Below are 19139 nucleotides of genomic sequence, written 5' to 3' on the forward strand. Positions count from 1 at the left end.
GCTAACTGGGTATATAAGATCCTAGAGTTCTAATTGTTGTAGACACTTGTGTTTATTAAATATAGTCTTTTAACTTATATGAATGTCATAGTTTTCTTTTTACTTTGTTGGAATGATTAAATTCGTTGGATTTTCTATTATAATTTGGTTTCAAGTTAAAATGAAATTTAGCAAACTAATGGTAATATCGGACTAGCATGTGATAGGCATGGGTTCGAGGTTATCTGTACCATACTAATTGCATCCTTAGGCAAGATGCTTTACTCTCATTGCCTCGTCCTTCGGATGGGATGTAAAGCCGTTGGTCCCGTGTACTTAACAGTGCACGTTAAAGAACTTGGTACACTATTCGAAAAGAGTAGGGGATCGTCTCCCGGTGTGCTAATCTGGTAGGCGCTGCACTGCTGGCTGCCGTGGGTCCGTGGAGGGCCTAATCCGAATTTCCTCAGTTTCCAGTTAAGCTTGAGGACAAATACAGTATGAATACCTTTACCTTTACCTTTAATGTACTGTATTTGCGAATATACAATACAACCTCCATTCATTATTTAGTATGTTTTCACAACAATAACAATTCAAAGTTTAATTACGGTCCAAATTGTTTGACTTGGCTGGTTGTGGTTGTAGACCCGGAGTTGTGAGTTTGTTTCTCCGCTTGACAAGTTAGAATTTATGTAGTTTTAGTAATGATTAATAAAAATTAATTTTTTTATAAAGTGATTGTCCTAGAAATAAAAGGTTTATTTCTTTTTTTCTCCTATTATTAAACAATACAACTCAGTTTTTATTATCTATTTTGTTGTTTATTCACTCGTAATTACAAGGTTAATGCATGGAGGTATAATACCTCCATGGTTAATGTAAAGCCTCAGACATCACATCCTTAGTTTATTATTTTAAAGGATTTTATTTGGGTTTGATCTATTTCCTGTTTCAATCCAAAATATGATTGTAAACAGTCATAGAATTTTAGTTCTTTACAGTACAGGTTATTGTTGTTGTTTATTAGTTTTCCACAAATAATGATTTATATAATTTTCTTTAAAAATCATTAAATATTATAAATGTAGATGGTGGTCACAATACAATAGTCTAGAAGTACACTTTAAAGATGTATTGTCCCTTGAAACACAAACAAATTAAGGTGAAAATATTCTAAATTTAAATTGGCCATATCAAAGTAATATTAAAGTTATTTTTTGAACAAAAAAATGTCTGTATTTCAGTTAAATGATTTTTTTTCGACAAATTTTTGGTGAAAGTTAAGAACTATTTTGATACTTTAAAATTACCAACTTTTTTAAGAAATCTTTTTTTTTTTTTTTGGAAAATTTAGTCAAAGGGACAATACATCTTTAAGCAGAGGCTACTACTATTAACAAAATAGAAAAAACATTACAATGAGATTATTGTACAATAAATAAAGGTAGAAATTATTGGTTAATGCTCAATTCAAATCAGGGAATGAGAATATTTGGTCTGCAGACCACTTAAATGGGTCCTACCAAGCCCTACTGTACCAAGTCCTAATATACTGTAGTACTGTATTTTACAGTATTCAAGTACAAGTAGTAGTAGTAAGTATAGGTTGTACTTTGCATTTGTCTGATACAGTAGTTTAATGAATAAATAGCAAAAATGTACAATTAAATTGTTTGTATGAATCCGTTACTACTATTATACATACTAATGAAATGAAATATTGCAATTGTGAATCCGGTAGTAATTATGTTGCTTCTCTGTTATAAGATATTTCATACAGTAGAGGAAAATAATAATACATGTTTTTCACTATAGTACTGTATTTAAATAATAATACATGTTTTTCACTATAGTACTGTATTTAAATCAAAATTACTGAAAAAATGACATGTTTTGGGTATCAGTGGCTTTATCTCTATGGAGATACAAAATAAAATAATCAAGGAAGAGAGAAAAAACCAAAAAGTGAACCGAATCATCATTACATGGTTTCCCGTGTGCTGTGCTAAAGCCAGGACAATATTCAAAGAATTTGATTCTGTGATAAATATATTTAAAATTCATTTTGAATTTGATTAAATGCACAAGAGTAAAGAAATCTATATTTAGAAGCACAATAGTAAAGTAGATTAGTAATGAGCACTGTATTCTAAGTATTGATTTCAGCCTTATATTAGGAGTTTTCATATCATGTAAAATCATCGTGTATTAATGCAATTACATTTGTACGCTTCAAACGATCGTTTTTAGATGACTCTGTTATTGGTGACTCATACAGTAATGCAATCATACAGAATTATGTATCGTGTGCTGCTGGATATTAAAGGCTAATTGCTGTTAACTAGTTATTCCAGGTCATGTTTTGTTGTAAAAGGACTCAAAATTATTATTTTTTATCTAGACTACCAGGGGCGAATCGAGCATTATAGATGTTGGAGGCGGGGGCTAAATATTTCATTAATGGTAAAAACAATTTGTCAGATTGCAGAAAAATAGTCATTATTTTATTTTAAAAAAAGACATGGCTGTTAAATCTATGTCTTACTACTCTCTTTAGTATAGTTGTACAAAATTTAACTAGAGAGAAATGAATAACCAAAATATCAAATAAGCGAATGCAAAAAGTTTAATTTACAGAACTTGGCTGGCCATGCCTAGTCTAAAAACTATTTACTTTTTTTTTTTTCAAAATTACAATCCAGAAAACATTAGCTGGATTTGGAAAAGCACCAAAATATGAAGTAGGTTTCAATAATGATGTGTACAGTAATGATATGATACAGTACCTGTCATAATGATTGATGATGCATCCTCAATTCAATAACGATATAATTTAATGTTAAGTTTCTAAATGAAATTAAACAGATACTGTACAGTCAAAATATAGTATATTGATATTAATTTTAATTATGCACTGAAAAATTTAAAATGCATTTTACCATATTTCATTTTAATTTATTATTTTATTCTGATGGCCATGACCTAAATTTTGCCAGCAAACGTTTTGCTTCATTCTATTATTTAAATTTGTTTTGTGTGCAAAAAACATTAAAAACAAGTGTGCGGTAGGGTATTTTGTACATTTGCAAGAATATAAAAAAAAAGGTAAACATTCAAATCATTCTGAAAAGAGATTACAATTAGAAATTATTGTTTTACACAGAGTCTCATTTAGCTACAGTTATCACTTTTAATGTATTATCTAGACCCCAACATTTTGATATTGAAAATGTGTGCAGTTGGTCGCTTTCTTGTAGATGCTTATCATATTGTATTGTTTTGTTGGTTTATTTCTGTGCTCTGTTCTGGGTTGACCAAATAGTATACCTAGGTGTTTAGCACCTGTTTGGTATTTGGTCCTTGCCTTTTATATTTGTTTTGTCTTCTTTGTTTTGTATATGGCAGAAAATTGAATAAATAAAATAAAATAAATTATTTAATTGCATCTACAGTAACAGTAATAAAATTCACACAATAACCCATGACACCTACCTTCTGTCAAGGGAAGTGTCAATTATTCGATTACCGTAGGTATACTGTACAATTCAAGTACAGTGCTTGTGTCAAGATACAAGTATCATTATTGTGCAAGACAAGGATGTACTGTAGGCCAGGGATGGCGGTTAGTTAGGATCTATGGGTGGGAAAGAAATAAAACAATACTTAATACAGGTACCCAGAGTTTTCTTGGTAGTTTTTGCATTAAATTTAAGCTTGGTGGAAGGCTGCTTAGCACAATTACTGTTCTGTATGCTATTAGTTTCTTGGAAAATGTGTTATCTCTAGGGGTACAGTGTATAGTTAGATGGGTATTTAATGTGATTTTAGTGTGGGTTCAGTTAGACCAACGCTAATAATGGTTGATGGGGGTCATTAGAGCACCTACTGGTAAACCATATTAAAGGCCTACAGTACAATACAATGTGATTATTAAATGTCTGTATTTTTACTGTAATTAATGCTGCTGAATTATGTCCTTAACTTTTATATACAATTGGGAATAAATGTGTGAGGTAATAAAAAAACTGGTTGGTAATTACTGTACATACTGTAACTTAGTCTAGATTTTACCAAGACAGAGTTTTGACTTAATATTAGTTTAAAAATATTTTTGCACATATGGCGTTTCATACGTATACTACTTGAGCTCGTACAGACAAAATCGAAACGCTGACTGGTGGACTAACATAAAAAAGACAATAAATACAGACTTGGACAAGTATTACTGTAAAAATATCATTAATTATTACATTTAAGTATGTTATTGTTAGGTTATACTGTAGTAAAGATGGTGACCTTTATATAATTGTAGGAGAGCCAACAAAAATCATGTGCAGACTGATATTATGAGTTTATGGAGTATGATATAATTTGTCAATATTATAATTAGTGTATAAAAAATATTGCTGATCGTTGTTATGCCAACACTTAACAATTCTCAGAGGATTACGATAAATGTATTAAGTGCATTCAGTTATTTCACATCATATAATATTTATTAAATGGGAATATTTATTATGAATATACGAATATGTGCATACAGCTAACTAATTAACATATTGTTTCTGTAGAATTTCCACATTGTCTATTATTGTATTGTAAACCTAGAATCATCTAATCTAAAGACCAATACATCCGCCCACGCGAGTTATGTGTGGAAATTGACATTATAATATTTGCTGATATTTAAAATTAAAACGTAATTATAATCTGTGTAGCAGTATTGGTGAAAGAATTAGTGCATTACAGTATAACTATATAAAACAACATTATACTATTTTAAACACTTTTTTGCTGTCATGTCAATGTTTTATACAAGGGCAATTCTATGGTAACTAATTGACATTCTGACACAAATGTAGAGTAAAGCCTAAATTGTATTTTTTGTTGTACCAAAGAATGTAGCCACACTGTACATACTCTAACTCCTCTATCCAATTAAACCATTTAAAGGAGGGTACTGTACTATAGCTCCGGGTATAAAATTTCTCCTGTTTATTATAAAATATAAATGTTGGCAACAGATTAGAATAATCCCTACATATTTTCCGTAAGCAGTAAAGAGAAGGAACATCATGACATAAAACAATGGTGCTGCAGGACTTCTTATCTTAAAGCATTACAGTATATTAAAAATTGACTTTACTAAAAATACTTAACTGTTATTTAATTACGGGAAATATCTCACAAGAATAATTGGTGAATAAGGCCACAGTCCTGTACTTATTGAAACTTCTTTCATTTGTGTAGTAATCTCATTAATCAGAAATACTGTATTCCACCAATTTCAGTTAATATTGCACTACAATGTTTTGCTAAATCAACACCTCATATTTACACTACATGTCATTTGTTTGTTGTTCCTGCCTATGTATTGTATGTAGTTTATTCCAAAACTTATGGCTTCCTACCAAGAAAAACACACATCAATTGTATTGAGAAATTGAATACTCTTCTGTACTGTTAGTATTTGAATACCAATACATTTCTATGTGAATACACTCTCAGATAACACTTTACATTACTGCACTATTCACAAAATTCTTCAATAGTATTTAATCTATTGTTTAACATCCTTTTTAGAAAATCTGTTATCATTATGTCTATACAAATATTAAATTCAGACTATTGACAAATTAGTATAATACAGTAGTGTGGGGTTTGTGTAATCTACCATTTTGTATTTTTAAAGGAAGTAAATTGTTGATAAGTTAGATCTTTTCCATGGTATAAAATAAAAATATTTTTATAAAGTATAGTTAAATTCTGTGTACTGTACGTTATGATTCCTGTCTTCATAGTTTTTAAGAGGTTTATTTTTATTCGACCACTATATTATTAATAATGATAAAATAATAAGGATACGACATTTATATAGCGCTATTTCGTTAAGATCAGAGCGCTTTGAATGGATCTAGACTCTGAGCAGGAAATAGGGTAACAACCCATTAATGACAACAAAAATAACAAACAATATTTAACACCTAAGCTTTTTATTTTAGGTACAGTACTACTCTCGATACATAATAATAAAATCTAGAGGGTATAGTATTTAATAGGGTATAATATTATTATAAAATTGACCTCCTGTACTGTATGTACAGTATGGGAAATGTTTTTCAACATTAAACAATATTTAACACCCAAGCTTTTTATTTTAGGTACAGTACTTCTCTTGATACATTTTTCCATTTTATAAAAATAAAATCTAGAGGGTATAGTATTTTACAGTGTACAGTTGTTTTTATAAAATTGACCTACTGTACAGTATGGGAAATGTTTTTTAACAATGAGCTGTTTGGATGGGTCAGGGATGAGTCAATAACATCTACCAGGTGAGCTCAATTCTACTTCATAAATTTATATGAGTCATCCGGCTCTGTTAAATTCAATCTTTATAATTTTGTCTTCTAGGACGCAGAACAATCAGTGACATTAAGGGAAATCATCAACACATGCTGAACCACTGTTGCTTAGCGGATTGATATAAAAGATGTCTTGAAACAAAACCAAGAAAAAAAATCTGTTGATTGCGCACCAGTTGTTGTTTTGAATCTTGATTGATTGTAGCAAGTGTGTTCTGTACTATTGTGAAAAACACACTTGAATTTTATTGAAAATTATTACCATTATGTAAGAACGTATTTTGTAAAAGTTTGAAGTATACTCCAAAGCGTTGTTATGGGGAACAATGCTACATCGATACCTGGACAAGGTCGAGATAGGTCCAAGCATCGAACAGTAAACTTTGACATGGACCGTGAACATAGTGCCACTCTATTCCCACGAGATTCGTCTGTTCGTGGCGATGAGGTCCTTGAACCGAGGCATGCCACAATGCCCGTGAAAGTAGAGAAGGAAAAGAAGAAGAAAACAAGTTTAGCAACGATAAAGAAAAAGCTAGTGGGTAAAAAGAGACACACAAAGTCACTTGATTATGCTCGTGCAGTCAAAGACATGCTGTCGTCGTGGAATATACGTGATGTTAAAGCGCTAGTTGATGAATATGAATCCCTAGCAATTTTAAAACAAATGTCAATTCAAACGACATTGGCTCGACCGAAAACGCTTTCCTTAAGCCAGAATTTAAGCCATCTTTACGCGTGTCAGCATTGTGCTGACGTAGACTTGATTTTTCTGGGAACCGTGTTCCCGGCACACCGAGCGATTCTTTCTGTACGGTGTCGGTATTTTCGCGAAGTTTTAGCAAAATTTCCCGGCTACTGCAACAGTATTCCAATCAATCAGTTGCCAGGCGTGGACGTTACCATGTTTTCGGTGTTGTTGAAATATTTGTACACCGGAGAAATTGACACTCACGACCCACGATTAGAAAGCCTTGATGTGTTGATACAATTAGGAGATAAATTTGGTACACCAAATATTTTAGAACAAGATTTTAAATACTTATTAGATACGGGTGAATTTGCAGATGCTATTGTAGTATTTGCGTCGGATTCACAATCAAAACAAAGTGAACAAATGCCAGTAAGTGCCAGCAGATCCAGCAGAAACACATTCCTCTGTCACAAAGCCATCTTGTCCGCAAGGTCGCCATTCTTCCGCAACCTCTTGCAAAGGAAGCACAGAGAATCGGAAGAGAGGAGAGAAAACGAAATGCCAAAAAGGACCAAAATTGTACTGGACGCTAATGTAATTCCTAAAAAGTATGCCCATGTGTTATTAAACGCAATTTATTTAGACACTTTGGATTTGTCGTTGATTAAAGACGATGGGCTTGAGAGCAGTTTAGGTGAAGCTCAAGCTATGGTTCTTGGTAGAAAACCAGTTTCGCGGATTGATCAAGCTATGGAGTGCTATCAGATAGCGCAGTTTCTTGATATGACATCCATGGCACAAGGTAGGTCAGAAACAGAATCTCAGCTTCTTTTCAAAGCTGAAATCAAGGTCCATCCTTGTATAATTTATAATATAAAGAAATCCAATATGCTGAAAATAACTCTACTTGAATGTGATGTGGAGAATGTGATCGAAAAACGCTCTATTGAGTTTTCACAAGGAAGTTGGTAAAAAAAAACACACCTAGGCTATTAAAAGTTGCCCCATCTCAAACGGTGCAAGTTTTAGTCAAGTTGTTTAGGAGGAGTTCAAGTAACAAATTTTGAGTTGCTACAGTAGTGATTTTAGATTTCTGTTAAATTACAATAATGCCTGTAAAAGGGGTAAATATCTCATTAACTGCAGTGTAAATTGGTTAATATTTAATGCTGTGTTTACAATAAACCGATCATTTGAACTATAAATTACCTACATTTTAGGGAAAGTATTATTGCACTGACGGACAGTACAATATCTTCCTGTTTCCATATGAAATTAAGCAAGCATTAACAATTTATTGTAGAAAAACAGCTTGCTTCATTAACCAGTAATAAGTTCACTAGTAGCACATCCGTGTACTGTACATTAATGGAATTACTTTTCTGATTATGAATTTGTTATTGCTATTTTTAAAATGCAAAAGCTAGAAATGATATTAAAATATTGTGCAGTGATTAGAACTGCTTCTTGGAAAAATGATTCCTCTCAAGAATTAGAATAATAAAATTTGTATCAAAAACATTTCTCTCTGAAATTATTAATTTCTAAATTCATATTCGTAGTTCACCATTGTTTCAACAACGTACAAATATTCAGAATTAACATTGTAGAATAAGCATTTAGCCATTTTCCCGTTCTTACAATAATAAATGCATACTACATACTGTACATACTAAAGGTTATTTATTAAATAAAGTAACAACTATATTTCACTCTCTACAGTAGATTTTATTTGAAACTGAAATTTGTTTGTGACAATCTTTTTAAATGGTCCCTTTGCCAAAAAGGGAAAAAGTCAGATTATAAATTATTCAAGTATATTTCCTTCTTACTGGGAAAAAATGTTTTAGAAAACATCATTGAATTGTAGTAAAAATAGCCACGAAGAAGGATTTAGTGTTTTCCAAAAGCTTGGCACTGCTTTCTGGCTGTTTTATACCCAACTGTTTTTTTTAAAACTTTATTTGTATCTTCATTGAGATCCTGCCAGTGATTTCATTCATTCATATTTTCATTTATTTATTCGACATCATCATGTCCTGGCACCCCAAAAGCAACAGAGTCCATCATCATGTCCTGGCACCCCAAAAGCAACAGAGTCCATCATCATGTCCTGGCACCCCAAAAGCAACAGAGTCACCATAACATGAAATGCCTGGGGCCACAGAAGAACTTATAAAATTAAAAATCAAAATAGTTCAAAATACATTTAGCATTTTTTTTCAGTAATTTACCTTTGGATTAACACATTTTTTGTATATGTTATCTGTCTTCTATAGCCTGTGAAGATGTAATAGCAGAGAGTATCAGCACTGAAAACATAATTACTATTTTGAGTTGGAGCTGTCAACCTCACGGTTCAAGCTGGGTGCATAGACAAGCCATGCATTACATGAAAGAAGAGTTTCTGTCAATTATGAATTCTTCCACATTGTGTGACATCACAAAGGGTGATTTGCTAGCTGCCCTTAAATCAGACTTTTTGCAGGTGATTGGTGTTATTCAAATTTTCATTTCGTCTCTTAAACTCCGTGTACACTATAACAAATGTGATGTGCCCATATGATGATGATGTCATATCACTACCATTTTTGGGCATATCACTACCAAATTTGGGCACATCACAATTTTTTTCAAACTAGTTTGATAGTGTAGACAGAGCTTAATAAGATTATGTCATGTATAATGATTCAAAATGTTGTCTTGGTGCAGAAAATATACCCTATTGCTGATATATCTTCAGCCATTAGGCTTTGGTTGTCAGAGGTCTAAACTCACTTCATCTAGTAGTTCAGATTTAAGACAAGTCCCATATATGGACTTGATGATGTTATATCACTACCATATTTTGGCACATCACACTTTTTTGTCAAACTAGTTTGACCATATATTGTATTGTTGGTTGTCGTCTGCTCCTCTAGAATTAACTAAAACTGTGTGAGAAAGCTAGTGAGGAAGCATGTCCCAATGGCACTAATGGCACTGTATGTGCACAATGATAACATAACGTAACCAGTTCCTAAGTTGTTTCAAATTGAAAGCTCCCTACAGTAGCCCAATAATACAATTTAATTTATTATATTTTCTAGGCAAGCGAACTTGAAGTATTAAAAGCGGTGGTCAAATGGGGGGAACAGCAACTTGTCAAGAAAATGGAAGAACGAGGTAAATAATCAAATTAATTAAAAGCTAATAATACAGACAGGCCTTCTAAATATAAAAAATCTATTAGTACTAGATCTCAATACATGGAAGTTAAAATCCTAGCTTTGTCTTTGTACCAGTATTATGGTCAAAACAGGGCCACTTCCTCAATACCTTATTCAGACATGTAAAACAATTAAGATTGAAATGCGACACCCAATTGCACCTATTTATAATGCAAAACCTTATGTAAAAGTTATAGGATAAGTAGTCTAATAGAAGACCTTACTGAATATGAAAGTTAAATGATAACTATTCTATATTACTTTTATTGAATGTTGCAATGAAATTCTATAGTAATCGATCACATGGAATTGCTGTGCACTGATTGGCCGAGTTCACTGACACTAAAATTGTCATTCATGTACAAATGGTTCCTTCCGGGAATATATATATATATATATATATATATATATATATATATATATATAAATAAATCATACTGTAAATTATAGAAACAGTGCTCAGCTACCCTACATTTTTTTATTTTCCATTTTAATTTTCGCATTCAATTTTTTACCAGTAAGGTATTATTAATGCATTGTCATAAATGTGAAATATGTGAAAAAAAAATTGCTTTTCTTGATAACTTTACAATAGAAAATCTTTTTTTGATATATCTACTTGTATTTTTTTATTTTCAGAACCTAATGTAGTCAGCAACACGCAGCACAGCCTAAGTCGTAAAGGTATTAAACGGCGTGACTTGGACAACATGGAACTACGAGAGATTCTCAGTGACATCATACCATATGTACGAGTACAGCACATCATTCCACGTAATCATGACATTCTGAACAGCGCCATCAAGCGTGGACTAATCCCAATGTTACCGTCCCACATGGTTGATGGGGAAGAACCATTGTCTGTGAATTACTGGGTGAAAGGCAAATCAAGAAGACGGTATCCAAGGCCTAGGCTTTTCAGCCCTTATATGGAAGAAGCAAAGGTAAATGTCAATGAGGAAATAACCTGTGACTTGTAGCCTACTGGGCTGAATTGCCCACACGTATGGACGACACATATCACAACTTTCTTCTTCCCTAAGGATCCCTTCGTGTCGAGTGCTGCCACCAAACGGTGCTTATTCGTCTGTCCACAAAAACGGGCTGAATAGATTAGTATACCCGGGTAACTCCCTACTCTTCTGAAAGATGTACTCGTGCAAACGAACCAGATGTGTACACTGAACCTCCAGTTTTAAGTCCTTATCTGAGAAGACTTGTTCTACCACCAGAACAATGGTCGAGAAGTGTCTTAAACCTGTGCCGATTTTGTAGCTATGGTTTGCCGTGCCCCTGCCTTAACCGATACTCAACTGGGCAAAATAAAGCTGGTTTTCCACTATTGAAAGTGAATCGCAAGTGTTCATTAATTCGCATGCACATTTTCACTTTTGTGACATGGAAAAATGTTTGTGAGAATATATTTATGATTTATTTATATACCTGAGCTTGTATAGACATTGTATTAGGCAGTTCATCTACCTAATCTGAATGATTTTCTATTTTAGACAATGCTAGAAGAGCAAATGGCAGCAGAGATGGAGCTGGTACGTTTACGCATGATACGCATGTCGCACGTACCGGATACGCTCTATATGTTGGATGATACAAAGTACTCTCCAAACCAGCGAGGGCAGTGTGCATCATACCCACCATCAGTTGTTACAAATAACTTACCAGGTATGACATCATAATGAGAGTGTGTCAAGAAAAAAATAGATGTTTTTATTTCTGTGCCGCCCTCTATCTGTGTAAACTATTGTTTTTGCCACATAAGCTTAGAGGTGACTGAACGACAAATTGACTTTCAAGCAATTCATTTTTTTACAATTGAAATATATCCCATGATGCCTACTACATCCTTGTTTGTCAAATATTCTGCCGTACTTGTATTACATTAGGGATTACTAACCTCCGGATGGTATTCGCAAATTGCGGATATATCATGATTTTAACTTCCATTTGTCAGATGGTCAAAGGTTAATCTAGAACATTGACATTCTTTGTTAATGCTGTAGAAATGTTCTGCTTTGACCTTGCTGCTGTTTATATGAAGTCTGATATACATTGTAGTTTAATGTTTATTCTTGATAACTGTTCTAGATCCTGATAAATATCTGAAAATATCAATGATGATTAATATCAGGTCTGAGAATTAACACTTGTCTGGCTGAGTGTTAGCCCAGCTGATAAATCTTTAATTAGGCGGCTTCTGTCTAGGACTGTGACAAATCGTTAATTATTAGACCGGTCTTCTACCAGGATTTGAAACAGCTAGGGATTTATTTGAAAAATAATTTAGGCATTATGATAATAAAATCTTTTTTTTTCAATTTTACCATTTATGGAATATTTGGTAATGATCTAGTCACATGAAGTTAAGCATACACTTTACATGCATAATATATCTTAAAACAAATTTAAACACAGTGTTTAATATAAGGGACAGTACACTATGTAGCATAACTTTCAACTATTAAATAGATATTCTACCATAACTTGATGATGAAATTATGCTTCTTACGCGTTTCAAACCTGTGACAGGGCTTTTATACAATACAACACTTAATTTTTAGATTTCTATACATGGGTTTATAAGGTTTGCTTAATAATGGGGATATAAAATTGTGACAATACTGCTACATCTAAATCTGTCCAAAATATGTGCTGAAATTTATATCCTACAGTAAATACATGAAAAAATAGTGATAATATGATGTGGTGGAGATACATGTCATTGTATAAATTGCTTTTCCAAAATGATCTAGTAATTTGGTAAATGGTTGTGATTGTGTTTGGTAGTACATCAGCCGTACCCACATTTGACCATTCCAGGGTTGGATGTTGAATCATTTAGATTGGGGTCATGGCCTAAAACTTATGCAGACAGGGTCTTACAGTAGAGCTTGTGGGTTAAGTAAACAATCTTTTACTCACTAATGTAGACCGTAACCTTTACACATAATACGATTTGGTTGTTTAAACAAACTATTGGATTCATTCAAATTGATTTTTAGTTTGACATGTAGGATAAATATAGATTGTATTTATTTGTTCTTTTATAGTGTGTTCGCATTCAGTAGTTTTGTATTACTTTATTGTCCCCCAAAAACATGAAAATGAAAATTAATAAAATCAGATTTTGTATTGGCCATTTTGTAAGTTTAATAAAGTTAATATCTTCTGCAGAAAAAAAAATGGAATAAAATAATATTTTCACAAAAAATTGTTAACTTCCACAAAAAAAACAAAAAACTGTTTTTTATGTTTATCCAAAGAAAGCGGTCTTTAATTGGCGGCATCTTTGATGGAAGAAAACCTACATTTACAAATAAACTTGTATTTTTCAGTACCTGATAACTCGACGGTAACAGCAATGTTACAACGTGAAAAAGAGCTGAGAAGATGCAACCTTACGCAGCGAGCATTTGCTCTTGCGCATACTGATAGTGCAGCCGTTTCACGTGAGATTCGGACAAGGGTAGTCCGTGAATTTGGCCTGCCCGACGAGTCGGTTGAAATATTTCAAAGTATACCAGAACACTATGGCGAGGATTGTGGACGTGACGACGAAGAAGAAATGTTCGGACGAGTGTGGGATGTTCAACATGGCTCACAAGATGGCGCTGTTACTCCTACACCAGATCCACCTGAGGTACAGTGTATATTCATTTACGTATATTTAAAATACTCTAATACCATAAATGATAATTATATTAGGTAGAATGTACGATTGTTCCAGTTATATTTATGTTTATAGAACCCCTATTAAAAGGAAACACCTTTTTGACCCTAAATATTTGTATTGTTAAAACATATATTGCCCCTTGTTAGTTTTATATAGTTTATTTCTAGAATTTGAAAATGCAATGTATGTTTTTGTGGTTTCTTTTTTTTTCATTGTTATGGATTAGTCTGGTAAAAATATGCTTTTCTACTTAATGTAAAGTTCTCTAAAGATATACCATACCTGGGGATAAAGGAAAAATGTTTTAACAAAAGCACATTGTGCAATACATATGTACCACTTAGCTGTACAGCACATTATTGGAAATAACCTTTGCAACTTGTAATGTTGTTGACAGGAACTAAATGTATGATTGACAGCAAATAGGATGTTGTGGCTTTAAAATTATTTTATTATGTCATGGAGAGAATTAGTTGTCCTTGGCTCACAATTCACTCTAGCAAACTAGTAATTTTTGCCAGTAGATTGTTTTTTAATTGGTATGGATAAGTGTATATAATTATAAAAAAATAAATTAATTTCTATAGCCCTAGAATATTTGTTCCAAATAAAGCGCAATATTTTGACAAAATAATTTCTCTTTTTAATTATCATTTTATTTATTCATTGTAGTGGAGCTGTAGCTTGGTGGTTAACATTCTTTCTGACCTAGTGTCAGGGTTATAACTCACGACTCTTTCAATTCCACTCCCTAAGCCTCAAATGAGACTTTATTTATAAGCACGATAAATTATAAAATAGTTTATGCATCCTGTAATTGGCAAGTTACTCGATGCTGGATGTGTATGAAATAAAAAAAAATGTTGTTAACTAAAGATGGTTGTCTCTATTGACTCTGTTTAGGTTGCCGCTGCTGCACAAGTTGTACCCATGCTCAGCGACATCATGCCAGACATTGCAATTCCATCAAGTCCTGACATCACAATAGCTACAGCTCCATCAGTCAATCAAATGTTATTGCAGGAACCAGAACTTGGAGATGGCCACTTTTCACGTAGGAAAAAATCAAGTAATAAGCCAGGCCATAGCAGACGTGATACTAATGCATGTACAGACGTGTAACATGTTGTGTTTACATATAACTTTCATTTGTAGTGTAAAAGTTAATTATTAGATTATACAGATGCACAGTTTGGTGGTTAAACATACTTGCCTTCCATTATCAGGGTTTTAGGTTCAAATATAAAACTCTCACCCCACTGCAATGCTTTGTAAAACAAAGGTATGCAATTAGTGGGTTTGTCAGCTACTAAAACGAGGCCTAGAAAAAGGTTTTGCATAACAATAGCAATTCTTTTTTTTTTCTTTTATATTTTTTTATTTTCCAAAAACAATAAAACCTTAAAAAAACCAATAAAAAATCCTGATTGTTTAAAATACATACCTTTCAATATTATTTTAATTACTGTAGAACCTCTGTTGGGACACTCCTATTAAGGGACTCCCCTAATAAGCAACACCCCTACTAAGGGACCCCTTTACAAAGGGACACCTCTATTGAGGGACCCCTCTATTGAGGGACCCCTCTATTGAAGGACCCCTAATAAAGGGACCCCTATTAAGGGACTCTCCTATTAAGGGACTCCCCTAATAAGCAACACCCCTACTAAGGGACCCCTTTACCAAGGGACACCTCTATTGAAGGACCCCTAATAAAGGGACTCCTATTAAGGGACTCCCCTATTAAGCAACACCCCTATTAAGGAACATCCCTATTAAGCAACATCCTTCATAAATAACCCCCTATTAAGGGATTCCCTATTAATTATTCTATTAAGGGACACTTCTATTAAGAAACACTTCTATTAAGAAACACCGCTTTTAAAAGACACCCGTATTAATAGGGGTGCATATTTTAGAATTAAAAAAAATGTACTTTTTGAAAGTAGCTTAAATAACGGTTTTATATTTTTCTTTACTACTTTTAGATATATTATGTGTGTGTGTTATAAATATATTACATATATCTATTTTTGTATCCCTTTCTCTCATAAAAGAATGTAAAAATGCTGCTGTATTGTGAATGTGTACCTTTGTGTAATTATTATATTATAGAAGGAAAATATACAAAAATCTTATTATTTAAAAGGCAGACTCTAGACTGCTGCTGGAAAATGTTTTGAATATTTTTTTTAATGGATATTGTAAGTTGTGGTTGGAGAAAAAATATGTTTATAATAAATTAATTACAGAAAAGAGATATTTTTGGTCTGAACCATGATATCAGATTTCTAGGGAAATTTGAGAATGTTATTTTATGTATAGGAAGGACTTACCATGTCTAGCACAATCTTCCTATTTCTTGTTGTTTGTTTTGATAAAGTAGACCACTGTACATTGCATTTTGATATGCTAACATTTAAAACAATTTTCAGGCATGTAATAAAATTCAGCATTTTTAATACAAGAAATAAAAATATTAAATATTTTAAGAACATTAATATAAATCTGTATACGTAAAGTAAAATATTGTTGATGTAGATATGATTTTTAACGACTATGTTATAGAAAAGAAAAGTATATTTACATAGATTCTAGCTACTTTATTGTATATCATAAATTAATTAATTATTATGAAAAATATTATGAAATAATAATTGAAATTTAGTTGCTTGTAATTGGTGCATTTTTTGGTAGTTAATTTTGAATCGTTTTAATATTAAATTATTTATAGTATTTGTGCATGGGTATAGAATAAATGTTATATATTCATATTTACATAATCACCTTAATTTGCATAGAATATGGTACATATAGTGGAACCCATCTTTTTTGGACACACCTGACACATTGTGGAGTCCTCGTAGGTGTCCCCTTAATATGGGTTCTACTCTGTCTATTTTTCTATTTTAATATTTTTAATTTTAAACATGTATATCATGTACAGTATATAATTTAATTAAATATTATTATATTGATTGATTTATTGAAACAATTTTAATCTATTTAATCTCAGTAAATCATTTTATTATTATGTGACGTCATATTATGCTAAATAATCATGATTTTAAAATATTTCTCTGTGAAATTTTAATATTTGGTTTAATAATCCTAATTGATAATAAAACCAATTTATTTCTATATTAGTTGATATACATCATCTTGATAGACTGAAAATATTCAGTTTTGTCTTAGCCGATATTTTCCTTTCATATTTACTCTGTAAAGTGTTTTTATTCTGTAGCGATAGCATTTGTACAGTGCAAACTTTTTCTCCTTATGTTTAATAAACAATTAAAGATGTATTGTCCCTTGAAACACAAAAAAATGAAGGTCAAAATATTCTAAATTTAAAGTGGCCATATCAATGTAATATTAAAGTTATTCACTTTAAGTCGAAAATTTGAGCCAAAAACAACAAATTTACGTAATTAACAGGTAAATTAGTTTGATTACATTTCATCTGGAAAATCGTCATGAGCGAAAGTAAACAAAGATTTCAAACCATGAGTACGCATTATGCATATGCTAAATTAGGATTGTTTACAACTCGTCACGGTTAAGAGGGTATTTTCACACAGATCATGAGGAAGTTTTATTATTATGCATACAGAGTAGCCAAACAAGCGCGTTTCATTATGGGATATGTTTTGATTGAAAACTTTGACTGGAAGTCAAAGTTATTTTTTAAACAAAAAAACGTCTGTATTTCAGTTAATTTTTTTTTTTTCCGAAAAATTTTTGGTGATAGTTAATAACTATTATGATACTTCAAAATGACCCACCTTTTTTCGAAATCTATTATTTTTTATTTTTTTGGAATTAGTCAAAGGGACAATACATCTTTAAGTTTGGGAATTTCTTGGTGTTAAAAAGGAAACCCACTATAGAAACCACATTGCAGAAATGTGATTGTGGTAAAATACTTTCTACACCAGAGTTACGGGTTCAAGTCCCATTAGGATGTATAGACCAGTGGTATTGTCCACCAATTATACTTAAGTGAGATATTCCTTACATACTATATATACAAACATTTCATAAATCAACAAAATATTATTAATAATGTATTTACAAGAAAAAAATACTTGTCACGTAAAACCCATGGGCAAAACAAAATCACATACATAGTTTTTCACCCAAGTCAATAAATAAGGATTTTCCTAAAGTTGTGTTCACATTACAGTAGAATTTTTTGCTTGCCGTCTGTGTGAATAAGTGTGAACATGGCCACAGGTTTTTTGAAGAATAATTTAGCTTGCTCTGAGTCTAAAGCTCTGTCTACATTATCAAACTAGTTTGACAAAAAAGTGTGTTATGACATGTCCATATATGGGCACATCACATTTCATTGTCACATAAAGTTTTATAGTGTAGACAAGGCTTAAGACCCCCATTCATGTTTGTATTGATCTAAAAGTAATATTTTAAGTATAATCAGTATGATGTCAAATGAAAGGATTGGTACATTTCAACTTGACTATGTGCCCATACACTGTATATTGTATAATAAAATATACTGTAGGATTTATAACATTACTACAAATTATCTTCAATACACACATTTATGAATTTTATACAATTTTCTGTATTACACATTTCTGATTTTATATAGTATATAATATATCTTTTAATGCTACTGACATTTCTCTTTATATGCAGATGACGAGTGTATGTTATTTTCTGCTATTTTCTCCTCTGTCATTGTTTTTATTTATTTAAGATTATATTGTACAGAATATACATGTTGTAATAGTCAAAAAACTTTGCAGTAGAACCCCTTCTTTGAGACACTCCTATTAAGGGAACACTTTCCTGTGAAATGAACAAGGGGAAATATATTATGTTATAACACTATAACCTATTCAGGGGACACTCCTATTAAGGGGACACGTTCTTGTGAAATGAACATGGGGAAATTTAAGTTTTAAGAGAACACTTTGTTGAGTCCTGAAGGTGGTTTTACTGTTTACTGGTCCGACTCAAATTATAAAGTTCTCGGAATGTATTTTAGATGGTATGAAAGAATTGTAAAGGTTTCTAAGAAGATTTCCTATTTTCAGGAAGTGAGGTTTTGTTTAATCTACAGTATTACTGCTTCCACACCTATCAACCACTAGAAATTTCTAGATATGTGGAGACGAGTATGTCTGTAGGTATACATATTTGATTGTTTGGCCTTTAGATCACTGGTGCAAATC

The 19139-nt window shown here is 32.0% G+C and overlaps 1 protein-coding gene across 1 annotated transcript; it reads left to right on the top strand.

Annotated features, from left to right (window-relative positions):
- Positions 1 to 6273: 6273 nt before the first annotated feature.
- LOC140060771 (BTB/POZ domain-containing protein 7-like) lies at positions 6274 to 16436 on the top strand. The gene is made up of 7 exons (XM_072107114.1): positions 6274 to 7843; positions 9321 to 9529; positions 10131 to 10206; positions 10890 to 11194; positions 11759 to 11930; positions 13601 to 13905; positions 14842 to 16436. Exons 1-7 carry the CDS (start codon positions 6664 to 6666, stop codon positions 15058 to 15060), a joined length of 2466 nt encoding a protein of 821 aa, XP_071963215.1. The 5' UTR covers positions 6274 to 6663; the 3' UTR covers positions 15061 to 16436.
- Positions 16437 to 19139: the final 2703 nt, after the last annotated feature.

The sequence above is a fragment of the Antedon mediterranea genome, chromosome 10 (assembly GCF_964355755.1).
Source record: "Antedon mediterranea chromosome 10, ecAntMedi1.1, whole genome shotgun sequence".
Classification (NCBI taxonomy): domain Eukaryota; kingdom Metazoa; phylum Echinodermata; class Crinoidea; order Comatulida; family Antedonidae; genus Antedon; species Antedon mediterranea.

Coding starts and splice junctions, on each gene's coding strand:
- LOC140060771 (XM_072107114.1), top strand. CDS start 6,664: ATGGGGAACAATGCTACATCGATACCTGGACAAGGTCGAGATAGGTCC. Junction 7,844..9,320: donor TATGACATCCATGGCACAAG/GTAGGTCAGAAA, acceptor TGTCTTCTATAG/CCTGTGAAGATGTAATAGCA. Junction 11,195..11,758: donor CTTATATGGAAGAAGCAAAG/GTAAATGTCAAT, acceptor TTTCTATTTTAG/ACAATGCTAGAAGAGCAAAT.